The 11,650-nt window shown below is 66.5% G+C and overlaps 2 protein-coding genes across 3 annotated transcripts in view; both read right to left on the bottom strand.

The window, feature by feature from the left end:
- Window positions 1–7: 7 nt before the first annotated feature.
- On the bottom strand, window positions 8–4,205 carry LOC102375913 (CTD small phosphatase-like protein 2-A). Of its 2 annotated transcripts, XM_025196349.1 has the most exons (11): window positions 3,933–4,205; window positions 3,434–3,627; window positions 3,176–3,351; window positions 2,948–3,046; window positions 2,608–2,701; window positions 2,416–2,521; window positions 2,221–2,313; window positions 1,651–1,730; window positions 1,436–1,562; window positions 719–814; window positions 8–407 (listed from the first exon to the last, which is right to left on the bottom strand). In XM_025196349.1, exons 3-11 carry the CDS (start codon window positions 3,336–3,338, stop codon window positions 345–347), a joined length of 921 nt encoding a protein of 306 aa, XP_025052134.1. In that variant the 5' UTR covers window positions 3,339–3,351; window positions 3,434–3,627; window positions 3,933–4,205; the 3' UTR covers window positions 8–344. The 2 variants fall into 2 exon arrangements, with proteins under 2 accessions (XP_025052134.1, XP_025052133.1); XM_025196348.1 differs by lacking the exon at window positions 3,434–3,627 and having other exon boundaries at window positions 3,933–4,204.
- A 2,230-nt stretch (window positions 4,206–6,435) lies between these two features.
- ADAMTSL5 (ADAMTS like 5) overlaps window positions 6,436–11,650 on the bottom strand; it is an 8,512-nt gene continuing 3,297 nt past the window's right edge. Inside the window, 11 exon segments of the mRNA XM_025196392.1 lie at window positions 6,436–7,619; window positions 7,760–7,831; window positions 7,941–8,086; window positions 8,089–8,201; window positions 8,370–8,533; window positions 8,739–8,822; window positions 9,283–9,406; window positions 9,603–9,730; window positions 9,959–10,067; window positions 10,472–10,532; window positions 11,359–11,486. Coding sequence (XP_025052177.1) covers window positions 7,306–7,619; window positions 7,760–7,831; window positions 7,941–8,086; window positions 8,089–8,201; window positions 8,370–8,533; window positions 8,739–8,822; window positions 9,283–9,406; window positions 9,603–9,730; window positions 9,959–10,067; window positions 10,472–10,532; window positions 11,359–11,486 — 1,443 coding nt within the window. The 3' untranslated portion in view covers window positions 6,436–7,305.

Genomic DNA, 11,650 nt, shown 5'->3' with positions numbered 1-11,650 from the left:
ATCTTTGCTATTGCAGTAAATCAATCACCCTGCAGCCCCCAGCCAATGCAGTGACCAGGCCCAAGTGCCTGGAAGGAAGGGGCTGTTCCCAGGACCAGAGAAGACAGAAGGGGCAGAGGGCAGGAGCTTGGTGTCGTCTCCCAAAGCAGGGTACCCCAAGACTAGGCTGCTTCAGAGATCCGTGGCTTGCAAGATTTAGAAAGCCAAAAGGAGAAGAGGCTGCAGGACCCCAGGGCCCTGCTCCTCTGGAGCAAGGTCAGTGCCAGCGCCTGCCCAGCTGCGGATCATAGGTTTTAGGGCAAGGCTTTGGCCAATGCACCTCCTATGGGGGTCCGGGGTCAGCCTCAGTCCTCGGCCAGCAGCCTGCAGAGCCGGTACCTCCTCCGGATCTCGGGCCGGACGTCGCTCTATGGAGGAGAGGCCCACAGTTATAAATCAAGCCACTCGCTCCCAGGGGCAAACATCCACCTGCATGGATCCACCTCCATGGTGGCCACGTCCCCCAGGGAAGAACTCGGCTCAAGCGGCAGCAGCAGGGTGTTATCCGTCTGTGGCCCAGCCAGGCAGGGGACAGGAGGGAGGGAGACCAGAGGGGTTGGTGCACTCTGCAGGCACCCAGGGGCTGCTCCAGATCAGCAATGCACCAAAGCAGAGGCAGGAAAGGTCATGAGAGCCTGGCAGCCTCCCCTCCCAGCACAGGGGCTGCCCCCGTCCTTACGGCCTGGCTCAGCTTCTCCAGCACAGGGATGAGCCGCAGCAGCTCCTGGTCCTGGGGGTCCCCGTGCCAGCTGGGGATCGGGACCCTGTTGGAGACCTGGGGAGAGGGAGAAAGCATCACCCACGTGAGAACCAGCCACTGCCCTGACCGCGGGGTGCAGAGCACTGGCGAGGGGAGCACCCCTGGGCAGGGGAAGGGGGATGCACCAGCTGTACTGGGCTGGGCAGGTGGTGGGGCCTGGCAGGACCCCATCCCCAGCCCTATCCGCCCTTCCCAGTGCAGAGCCCAGGCACAACTGACATGGCGCTGGGTCACTGCCTCTCCGGGACACCAGCTGGGGAAGGTTGACCTCAGGATCCCAGGCTTGAGGATCAAGCTAATGCCCCAAGGGCTCAGCTTTGCCCGGAGCATGAGTGACCCTGGGGAGCTCCCCTCGATCCCTGGGAAACTTGACCCAGGTGGAGTCGACATCCCGCCACCCTAGAACGGTCCCCGAGAGTCTGCTGCTCGGTGCCCTCCCTCCTTAGCACAGCCCTGCAGGGCACGGCTTCACAGCCAGGTTGCACCCCAGAAGTGGGTGCATTGCAGGGGGGTAGGACGGACACCTCCTGCTCCAACTAGGCCACCCACCTCCGTGGTGCCTGGTGCAGCAGGACCCTCGTCCCCCCCTCTCCAAGACCAGCATTGCCTACACCACCACCCAGCAACACCAGTTACCTGGTAGGGGTAGGCCTGCAGGGAGTGGTCCAGAGCCACGGTCTTAGCCAGGTCCCTCTCCAGCATGGCAAGATCTTTCAGGTAGTGGCCCCGCACGCAGAGGCAGTCCTCCTGGTACAGCCGGTGTCTGCAAGGGAGATGACCCAGGACCCGTCAGATGTGGCAGAGGGGGCAGGAGGGGGCTCCCACCTGCCCTGCCCCACCCAGGGTCTCACCTGATCAACTTCTTCTGAGGGTCCAGGACCTCCAAGATGCGCTCTGTGTAGTCCAGCTTGGCCGTGGTGAAGACGAAGATCTTGGTGGGGAAGGGAGAAACAGCTGGTGGGGGAAGGGCTGGGTGACCCCCAGGTCCCAGTGGGGTCTGGACACGTTCTGGCTGGGCCTCGGGTGGGGAAACCAAGGCCCAGCAACGAGCAGCCTTGCAACATCAGGGGTGCGGTGCCCACGATGGAGGGGCCCAGACCTCAGACCCCGGCAGACAGTTGAAGCGTTGCAGTACTCGCCCTGGCCAGCCCCCAGCCCCATCTCCCAGCCCTGCAGCCGGGCCCGGGGGCAGGTACCTCATAGAGCGTCTCCAGGAACTCCTGCACGTGGGGGCGCAGCTTCATGTGAACCTGGGGGAAACCAAGCACCGGAGCAGCCAGCCCCCACCCCCAGGACCCTCGCAGCGGGCAGCTCCGCAGCCTCAGCGGACAGGGCGTGTGTGACACTAGCCCAGGGGACTGGGGTTTGCTGGCTGGTACCCACCAGCCCTGGGCACGGTGCCCCCCTCCCCAGGCACCAACCTGGTAGCGGTCGCCCTGGAAGTCGGCGGGGAAGGTGCAGTCAGCGTCCGGCAGGCGGTCAGGGATCAGGGAGCAGCAGACTAGTGTCCCCTCCTGTGAGCAGGTGCAGCCTCAGACGCCCCTGCGGTGAACACCCCTAGCAGTGCCCCGAGCAGGCGCTGGAGCTGGCATGCCCCTTACTCCCACCCCACTCACCAGCTCCAGGACCAGCGTGCTCTCGGGGATGCTGCGGGTCTTGATGGGGACCTCCTTCCTCGGGGGCCGTGGGCTGGACACGGAGGGCAGGCCTTTGGGGAAGCACCTGGGCAGGAGGGGAAGCAGAGGGCAGGGTTGGAGTCGAGCTGGGTGCGCAGCCCTGCCCCTGCTGGGAGTGGGCTCTGTACTCACAGGCCAACGGCGTTGGGGTCGTCGGGCTGGGGTGGCAGCAGGCCCCCGAAGTAGAGCCCCTCGGAGGCAGGTGGGGCATGGGGGCTCGCAGAGCCTGCAGGGATAGGGGCAGGGGCAGGACGATGCACCAGTCTGGCACCTCCCAGGGCACAGGGACAGTCCCAGGGGTGATGCCCAAGGGCCACAGGTTGCCCCCAGCATCTCCCAAGCCCCTGCTCCCATGAGTGGAGGGCCCAGGGCCCTTGGGCATCAGTCAGTGCTGACCTCCACCCCTTCCTGCCAGAGCTGACCCCCCCCATGGGACCCTGCAGTGCAGCCCAGGGCTCAGCTGGGCTCTTACCATCCACTCTCCTTGGGGGAGGAGATGCATTGTCCGGGCTGGATGGGTCCAGGTCGAAGTGCACCCGCGCCACACGGCCCTTGGCTGGCGTCACGGGCTCTGCAGGGGGTACAGGCAGGATCAGGTGACGGGGAGTCCTCGTGGGGCCGTGGGAGCAGCACGACTGCTCCCCCGACCTGGGCATGATGGGCTGATGGGGTAGCACCCCTGTGCTCAGCCCCCACTCACCCCTGGCTCCTTCCTCAGGCGGGCCTCGGCCCCGGCTCCTGGCCCGCTGAGGGGTGCTGGTCTCGGCGGTCGGCGGCTCCACGTCCCCCAGGTCAGCGCCGCTCCCCCTGCGACGCTGCGGCCTCTTAACCCGGGGTGTGATCTTCCCCGAGCGCAGCAGCATGGCTCGGAGGCGGCTGCAGGGAGCACACAGGAATCGAGGATCACCGGGCTAGCTCGGATCCCAGCTCCACGTGCCCCAATGCCACCAGCACGTACCATGCAGGTGTGGATGCTGCCCCCCAGGCCGGCAGCTCCCCGTGCCAGGAGCGCTCCCAGGAAGTGAGCACCTGGAGCTGCTGAGAGCAGGGAAGAGCCCAGTCCCCCAGGAAGGGGTTGCCCCCGTGCCCTGGGGAGAAGGGAAAGCCCTGGCTCTGGCTGCAGGAGGGCAGCAGGACTGCAGCTGCTCAGGCCTGGGAAGGGACACATTGCTCTAGTGCATGCACATCCATCCCCCCCTGCCCACTGGCATATCGAGGCTGGGCTGCAGCAGCCTCTGGCAGTGCCCAGCACTAAACCGCAGTGCTGCAGCCATTGATCCAGGCCAAAGCAGGGGAGTCTTGTTCCCTACTGTCCTGCCCCCAGGGCAGCCTCTGACACCTGTGGGAGAGGGGAGGGTCCCAGGACAGCAGCCCTAGGGCACAGCAAGGATATCACCCCCTCCCCAGGCAGAGCAACAACCCTCCTGCCATCCCTCACCCCAGCCTGGGCAACCCACCTCCTCTAGGCACCTGGGGAGAGGCACCAGGCTGGGGGGAGCCCGCTCTGTAGGGGCAGCAGGTACTCATGCAAGCAGCTGGTCATTGCAAGGAAGGAAGGAAGAGGAGCCCCTGCCTGGAGAGCTGCAGAGCAGTGCCGGGGGCAAGGAGCCAGGTCTGTGCCCGGCTGGGCTAGTAACACAGCCCAGCTGGGCCCACAGAGCCAGGTGCATTTAAAGGGAGAGCCGCCTGCTCCTGTAATCAGCCCAATGCCGGGCACCTGCGCCTCGGCCAGGCCCGCCCGGGGCACCCCAGGTTTCAAGGGGCACGTGCGAGTGCTCCAGGGTGAGGAGGGTGCAATGTGCTGCCCCCCACCCTTATCCCTCTTGCAACCCCCAGCCCCCCTCATTGCTGGCCCAGTCCCAGGGTTTATGAGCCTAGCGAAGATGCTGGGGCAGCGCAGGAGAGTTGCCCGAACTCCTGGGTTCTGTTCCCACCATGGCACGGTCTGCGGCTCAGTCTCTCTGTGCCTCAGTTTCCCCCTCTGCAATGCGAGGACAATGACACTGACCCGCTCTGCAGGGTTCAGCTAGTGTGTGTGAGGGGTACTGAGCTGCTGACACGGATCTAGAACCACTATCAGTGGCCTGGCTTCGTTCAGCCAGAGAGGCAGGCCAAGGGCCTTTTCTCCCTCCCCCGGAGGCTGACGCTGGGGGAAGCAGGGGGGCGGCTTTGCATGGATGCGTGGCTGGAGAGATGAAATCCCGGAGCCAGAGAAGATGCCCCGAAGTCGGCACAGCCGTGTCGCAGGCAGCCAGCTGGGGCGCCCCAGTCTGTGCCCGAGCTGCACCGAGGCATTGCAGCGCCTACCAGAGGCCCCGAGGCAGCAGGAGCTCCCCAGGACCCGCCGGCCTGAGCCCAGGAGGAGTCCCATCAGGGAACAGGACTCGGGAGTCCCTCGTGCTGAGCAGCAGGCCGGAGCTAGGGAGGGGGCATTCACTTGCATGCGGAGGCATGTACCTGGGTATGTGCACACGTGTGCGTTCCTCCCTGTATGCATCGGTGCCTGGTTTTGCATTTGCTCGCAGGTCAAGGTGCATGTGCTTATGCATCCCCGGCCCTGCCACCTTGCTAGTCCCACACCCCCTTTGGCAGCCGGCCACTGGCCGAGCGATCAGCAAGATGGGAAGGAGGAACGAAGCTTGGCTGCTTTATTTCATTGCCTTTTGCTCACGGAGTCGTCAGGCGGCACTTCATCCGATTGCTCCTTGCACCCCACGGACTGGAAGTGCCTCTGTAGCTCTCACCTGACTCCGGGAGCTGGAGATTTCAGCAGAATTCAGATGCAATCATGAGCAAGGGCAACAAGGCGGCCGTCACGTCCAATCCAGGCCTCTCCCGTCCCTAAAGGGACTGCACCACAGCTAGCCAGAGCTGCCCATCAGCACCCTCTGCTCCCAAGGGCACTGCTCTCAGCCTGCTCCCCCACCCCAGAATCAGCTGCGTTTTGGCACCGGGATTAGCAGAAGCTAATAGGCATGTAGCTACAGGCCGGGGATACCTAGCGCTTCGCATCTTTGCTAGCACGGGGCAGCCATTTGGGGCTCCCTACGCTGGCAGAGGAGGTGCACAGGGTAGGCTCCCTCCTGCGGAGACCGGGAAGGCCCGACTGCCCGCTGTAGAGGGGCAAAGCCTCAACAGCCCGGGGGTTGCAGCGGGAGTGGAAAACAAGCGCTGGTGGCCGCTGGCTCCCGCTGACACAGGGGTTTTGGCAGCCTGCTCCTTCAGCGTCCCATCCCGGGGGGTCGGGGCAGGCTGGGCGCGAGCCCTGCCCCCGGGTGCATTGTCGGGGCTCCCCGCAGCCTTTCCCACAGACGTAACCGCTCTCTGGGGAGCCGGCGCCAGATGAGGCAGCTGGCGGGACCGGCGCTGGCGTCGGAGTCCAGTGCTTCCCCTTCGGTGCCCCTGCCTCTCGCTGGGACACCGACTTCCCCGCCCTCACCCGCAGCCCCGGCCGGCCGGGAGCCTCGGCCAGCTCGGAGCCATCGGCACGGCGAGTGGGGAGGCCTCAGAGTCCTGCAGCGACTGTGGTCCCGGTGCTGGCTGGGGCAGGGGCTTTCCCCACCCACCCTTGCAGAGGCAGCAAAGGCCCTGGGTGCCACCCCCCAAGTGGGTGACAGTGCTCTGGGGCCCTGAGCAAGGTGGGGGTGCAAGGGGGGCGCAGACGGCTCCAGCCCGTTGCCCCCAAGGGCAGGGTGCTGCCTCGAGGGCTGCCCCTGCACCGAGGACCCTGCAGCCAAAGGTGCTTCCTGCTGCAAAACCCAACGCCACGATCTGATTCTGGAGGGCAAAGGCTGGGGGGCAACACAACCCCCCCAGGAAGGAGCTGAAGAGGGAATGAGATCCAAGATGCCAGGGTCTGATCCCCACCACCCTGTGCCAGCCCACAGCTGGCCGCACGGCCCCAGACAGAGCACTCAGACCCAGATGGCCGGCGAGAGGCCCCAGCAGGCAGGGCAGCCCAGGCCCCAGAGGGTTAAGTTAATACCACAGCAATGGATTTTTATTCTTTTAGCAAAAAAATAAGTTAGGAAAAGTATAAATGCAATTCCCAGGAAGGAAGAGCTGGGGGTGGGGGGTGGGGGGGGGTCCAGGGCAGTGGCCAAGTCTGGCTTCTACACACATCCCCCCACCCCCCTCCAGCAACCTGGTGCCTGGGGCTGGTCCACCAATGCACCCAGCTACAATCGGGCCCTGCCCCCTCCCTCGGTGCCACGTGGCAGCATGTCCACGGAGCAGCTCCCTTGAGAAAGTCCCCCCCTCCAGGGGCAGGGATGGGTGTGAATGACAGACACAGGCACTCTGCCCCGAGGCCGAGATGGGTCAGGTGTGCCCAGGGAACGGCACAGGGGGGTGGGCTGCAGTCAGAGAGCCTGCGTGCATGGCTGGGCTGGCCTGGGGGCGGTGCACGTGTACCATCTGCATGACCTAAAAGCTTGTGTGCGTGCATCTGGGTGACATGGCTTGCAAGGGGCAGGTGCTAGCGGGTGCATACACAACATGCGTGTGCACAGTGGGATCTGCAGTGCACATGCACACATGGGCATAGGGGGCTGGATCTCCACCTTGCCCCAGGGGAGCAGGTGACCACTGGGTGACCTGCAGGGAGGGACCCCCCAACCCTCCCCTGGGAAGCCAGCACCCTGCACCCCCTACCCCCGCTCCCAGCAGCTGTTTCCAACCCACCAGGAGAGTGAACCCCCCCGTGCTGGCTTCTGCTCTCAGCCCAGCCAGGAGGGAGGGCAGGGGGCACCTCTATGCCACAGCCCTGGGCCCATCTGCCCATAGATATGGGGGGCATAGGGCAGGGCTGACCCCTGGCGCAGCTCCCACTCACGCCGGGCGGGCGGGGGGGCAGTGCCGTGCGGCGTCGCGCAGGTGCCGGTCCTCGCGGGGTGACAAGGGCCGGGCGTAGGCGCCGGGCGGCAGCAGGAGGCGGTTGAGTGTGTGCTCGTAGTTCACATGGCGCTGGGCCATGAGCACGTAGTCGTGGCGTGGGCGCAGCGGGGGGCAGCCGCAGGTGTCGGGCGCCCACACGTACTCGTGGCGCAGCAGCGGGGACCCGCTGCGGTACACGTGCTGCACCTGCACCTCGTAGCGCGTCTCCTGCCCCACCAGCCGCTGCGACAGGATCCGGGCCTGGAAGACTGCAGGAGACGGGGACGGGCGCCAGGTGCCCAGGTCAGTGCCCAGCTCTCGTGCCCCCCCCCGCCAGTGTCCCCTTGGCCTGCAAGCATCCTGCATGTGAGCATCTCGCCAGCCCCTGGGGGCAGGGGGGGACTCTTACCGAAGTCGCTGTGGCAGTAATGATGGATGCGCTTCGAGCGTCCCTTGGGCATCGGGCACCGGCCGCACCTGCCTGCAGGGCACAGAGCCAGGGTGAGCATTGCAGGGTCTGCAGGCTGCCGCACTGGGATGGGCAGCTTCCCCCCCACTGCCCTGCGCTCCCCAGCTGGGACACGGGGTACCTGTCTGAGCCACCTCCTTCGTCCGGCCGGGGGGTCTGCGCATGGCTGTGGCCCTGGTGCTAGGCGGGGTGGGCACCGGCGTGGTCCGTGGCACAGGTCGGGGCTGGCGGGGGGGGGCCATGGGGGCTTCCCGGGGCTGGGGGCGCCCCCCGGGGGCGCCGCCTGCCGCAAGGGGCTGACGTCAGCCTGGAAGTGCCCGTCGTGCCCCCGCGGCAGCCAGAACTCGTACTCGATGCCCGGATTCGGCTCCTGGAACAGGACCTGGTCGGGGGAGGAGGGGGAGAACAGCCTCAGACCCCTGCCGGGAAGAGGAACCAGACCCAGGGAGATTTTGGGTTACAACCCTCCCTGCCCAGCCACGGGAGGCTGCAGCACAGCCCGTCTGGGGGAGCAGGGGCTGCTCCGCAGGGTCTGCGGTGCCGCGCTCACCGTGACATACAAGTCCTCCCGCGTGGGCCCGGCTGCCTCCAGGCTCTCCCGCTCGTCGGCAGCGCGGGCGTAGTGGACTTGCGTGCCGGCCACCTCGTACACGCCCGGCGGGTCCACCGCCCAGTCCCCATTGATCACGTAGTGCTGCTCCGCCGTCATCAGTGCTGCAGGGAGAAGCCCGGTGACGCCGGGAGCACCAAGCACCCCACAGTAGCATCCCGGGTCGTGGCTGGAGCCTGGGAGCCTGGACTCCTGGGTCTGTGCCCAGCTCTGGGCAGGGTAGTCTCGGGGTTACAGCAGCAGGGCTGGGACCCAGGAGGATGCACTGGGGGGTCAAGGAACCCGCACCCCAAGCACGGTCCCTCCTACCCAGGTAATTGCGGCTCCCATCGGTCACTTTGATGTGCGTCGCCCCTGCCGGGATGCGTGTCACGTTCTTGTATCCGAAGTATCCTACGGGGCGCGGGAAGGGGCAGGAGGGGTCAGTGCTACATGCCCGAAAACTGCAACCTGGGCTGGGTGTGGGGCAGGGAAGCAGAGGTAGCCGTGGGGTCTGGGGGCATGGGGGGGTGGGTGCGCACATGTAAGCAGGGAGAGTGGGGGTGGACCCCGAAGGGGGCCCGAGAGCCGACTGGCTGCCCGACCCCCTCATGGGCAGCCTCAGCAAAGACCCCAGGGGCTTGATGCACCGTGATGCCCGTGCCCCGATGCTGCCTACGCCTGGCTTTCCCCAGAAAGCAGTGATACCCTCAGTGACGAGGCCTCCCCACCTGGGCTCGTCCTGCTTGGTGGCAGAATGGGGATCCGATGCCTGGGGATGGGGTGGAAGCGCCTGGCGCCAGCTGCAGGGGCAGGGGAGTGGGGAGGAATTGAAGCCAAGAGCCAAAGCATTCACCGCTGGGCAATCAATCACCGGAGGAGGGGAACGCGGCCCGAAACACCCGCTGCACCAGGACGCACGACTCGTTCCTGCCGCCGCACTGCCCGCAGGCGTCGCGCTGGGCGCCAGAGCCCAGGATCCCGTCACAGCCCGCTCTCTGCGGGGTGGCACGGACACGGGCATCAGGGGGCAGCCAGGGGACACCCCTGCTTCAGCCCCTCTGGGGGTGCAGCCCACAAGAGCACCTGCCCAGCTACCCACCAGCATCCCTAACCCCCTGGGACCACGCGTGGAGCCATCCCCCCACACAGGCTGCCCCGGGGCCCAGCGGGCAAAGTCCGATCCAGACCTACCAGGCACTGACCGCTGATGCAGAGCTCCGGGGAGTCCGGGCTGCAGCGGGTGCCGTCCAGCACCCTGCCGAAGGTGTAGTAGAAGTTGTGCCCCGCGGCCAGGCAGTTCAGGTCGCAGAGGTTCGGAGCTGCGGGAGAGAGCAGGCCCTGCCCTGCGTCACCACCCCACCGCGATCCCCCCGCTCCTTCAGGGAACAGCCCCCAGGAGCCATCTCCGAGGAGTCAAATGCAAGGGCTGGTATCGTGCACCGAGCCCCGAGCCTGGAGGAGAGGGCAGGGGGCCAGCGGCAGCCCCCCGGCACAAGCAGAGCCAGCTGCACCCCTGGCAGGGGGCTGGGGCCGGCCCCAGGACTCACCTCCGTAGAAGGGGACCCACTGGTACCGCGCCGGCTTCCCCAGGATGGGCTTGGAGTTGTACAGGGCACATTGCATGGCCCGGAAGGGCACCGAGCCACTGGGGCATGCCTGCAAGGGACGGCAGGGGCTGCAGCAGCACGGGGCACAACGGGGCTGGAGCCAGGGATAGGGCCCTTCTCCTTGGGCATCAAGAAGTCAGAGCAACAGAGGGTCTCTGGAAGGACCTGGCAGGGGTAGACCTATGCCCAGACAACAGAGAACATGCAAAGGAGCAGGGCCTGGGAGTCGGGATCTGGTCACCTGGGTCTACAAGTGGGGAAACTGAGGCACAGAGCAGCAAAAGGACTCACCTAGGGTCGGTGGCAGAGCCAGGGATAGAAAGTGGGTTGCCCCAGGCCCCACAGGGCACCCTCACCACCTGCTCCAGGCCGGGCCTGATCAGCAGGGGAGGGATGCAATGCACTCCTTGCACATGCACACACATGCCATTGCTGCCCTGCGGCCGTACTCACGTGCAGCTGGCACACGCGGTACCGCCGGGGCTCCCCCTCGCACAGCTCCTCTCCTGGGAACCTGCGGGGAGACGCGGCAGCGGGCTGGGTCCCGAGCCGAGCTGGCTGCCAGGCAGGGGCGGTGCAGGGGCGCTCGCCCCCATGCCCCCGGCAAGGGAGGGGAAGCCGGGGGGGGGCTGGTTGGGACGCGGATTCCTGGCCGGGGCGTGGGGGGGCGTGGGGCCGTGACAACTCCCTGCAAAAATGCTCAGCGCCAGATGAAGAGGAGGAGGGGGCCAGGGCCCAGGGACAAGGTGCTGCCCACGCAGCGGGGGGGGGGCACCTGTGTGCCCAGCAGGTGGGAGCAGCAGCACCCGGGTGACTGCGGGGGGAGGGAAGGCCCTCCCAGGGATGCATGCACACGCAAGGCTCCCCCATGCACGCACACTCGCACACACTCCCCCTACATGCATGTGCTCACATGCAACCCCCCCGCATTCCTGTGTACACACACACGCACACAACCCTCACATGCATGCTCACACAGTCCCCCTATGCATGCACACTCACATGCAACCCCCCATGTGCATGCACACTCACATGCAGGCACATTACCCCCCCAGCACAGGCGCACACACCCGTGCACACGCCCACACACCAGCCCAGGCCTTGTTTGCCACATTTCCGTCGGCTCCACCCTCCCGACCAGGGCAAAGACTAGTAGGGAACGGGGTCACGCAAGGACTCCAGCGTCTCCCCCGTGCCAGAGAAACCTCCCATGCCCGTGCCCCTCCCAGGGCCGTTCTCACGCCAGCTCCCCGATCTCTAGCGCAGGCTCCTGGGCCAGGGGCAGGGCACGCGTCCGAGATCTGAAGGGACCCGGGTGCTGCCCCCTGCGCCCCACTCACCGGAGGCACCGCCTGGTGCGCAGCGCGACCCCGTCCCCGCAGGTGCTGGAGCAGGCGCTCCAGGCCCCCCACGGCGTCCACTCCCCGCGGCCCAGCTGGCGCCGGTGACGGGGCTCCTGGGTGGCCCCCTACTTAAAGGAAGATGACACAGTCACTGGCCCTGAGCCCTCGGCTTCTCCAGGACACGGCATGGCCCGTAGGAACTCCCCCGTGGCTGCATTACGTGGCCCAGATGGTGCTCAGTGCAAGGCACCGTGCCAGGGATGTTCTCCAAACCTAGGGGCATGGGGGG

The sequence above is a fragment of the Alligator sinensis genome, unplaced genomic scaffold, assembly GCF_000455745.1.
Source record: "Alligator sinensis unplaced genomic scaffold, ASM45574v1 scaffold1295_1, whole genome shotgun sequence".
NCBI lineage: Eukaryota > Metazoa > Chordata > Crocodylia > Alligatoridae > Alligator > Alligator sinensis.
This window is presented reverse-complemented; position numbering and strand designations above follow the sequence as displayed.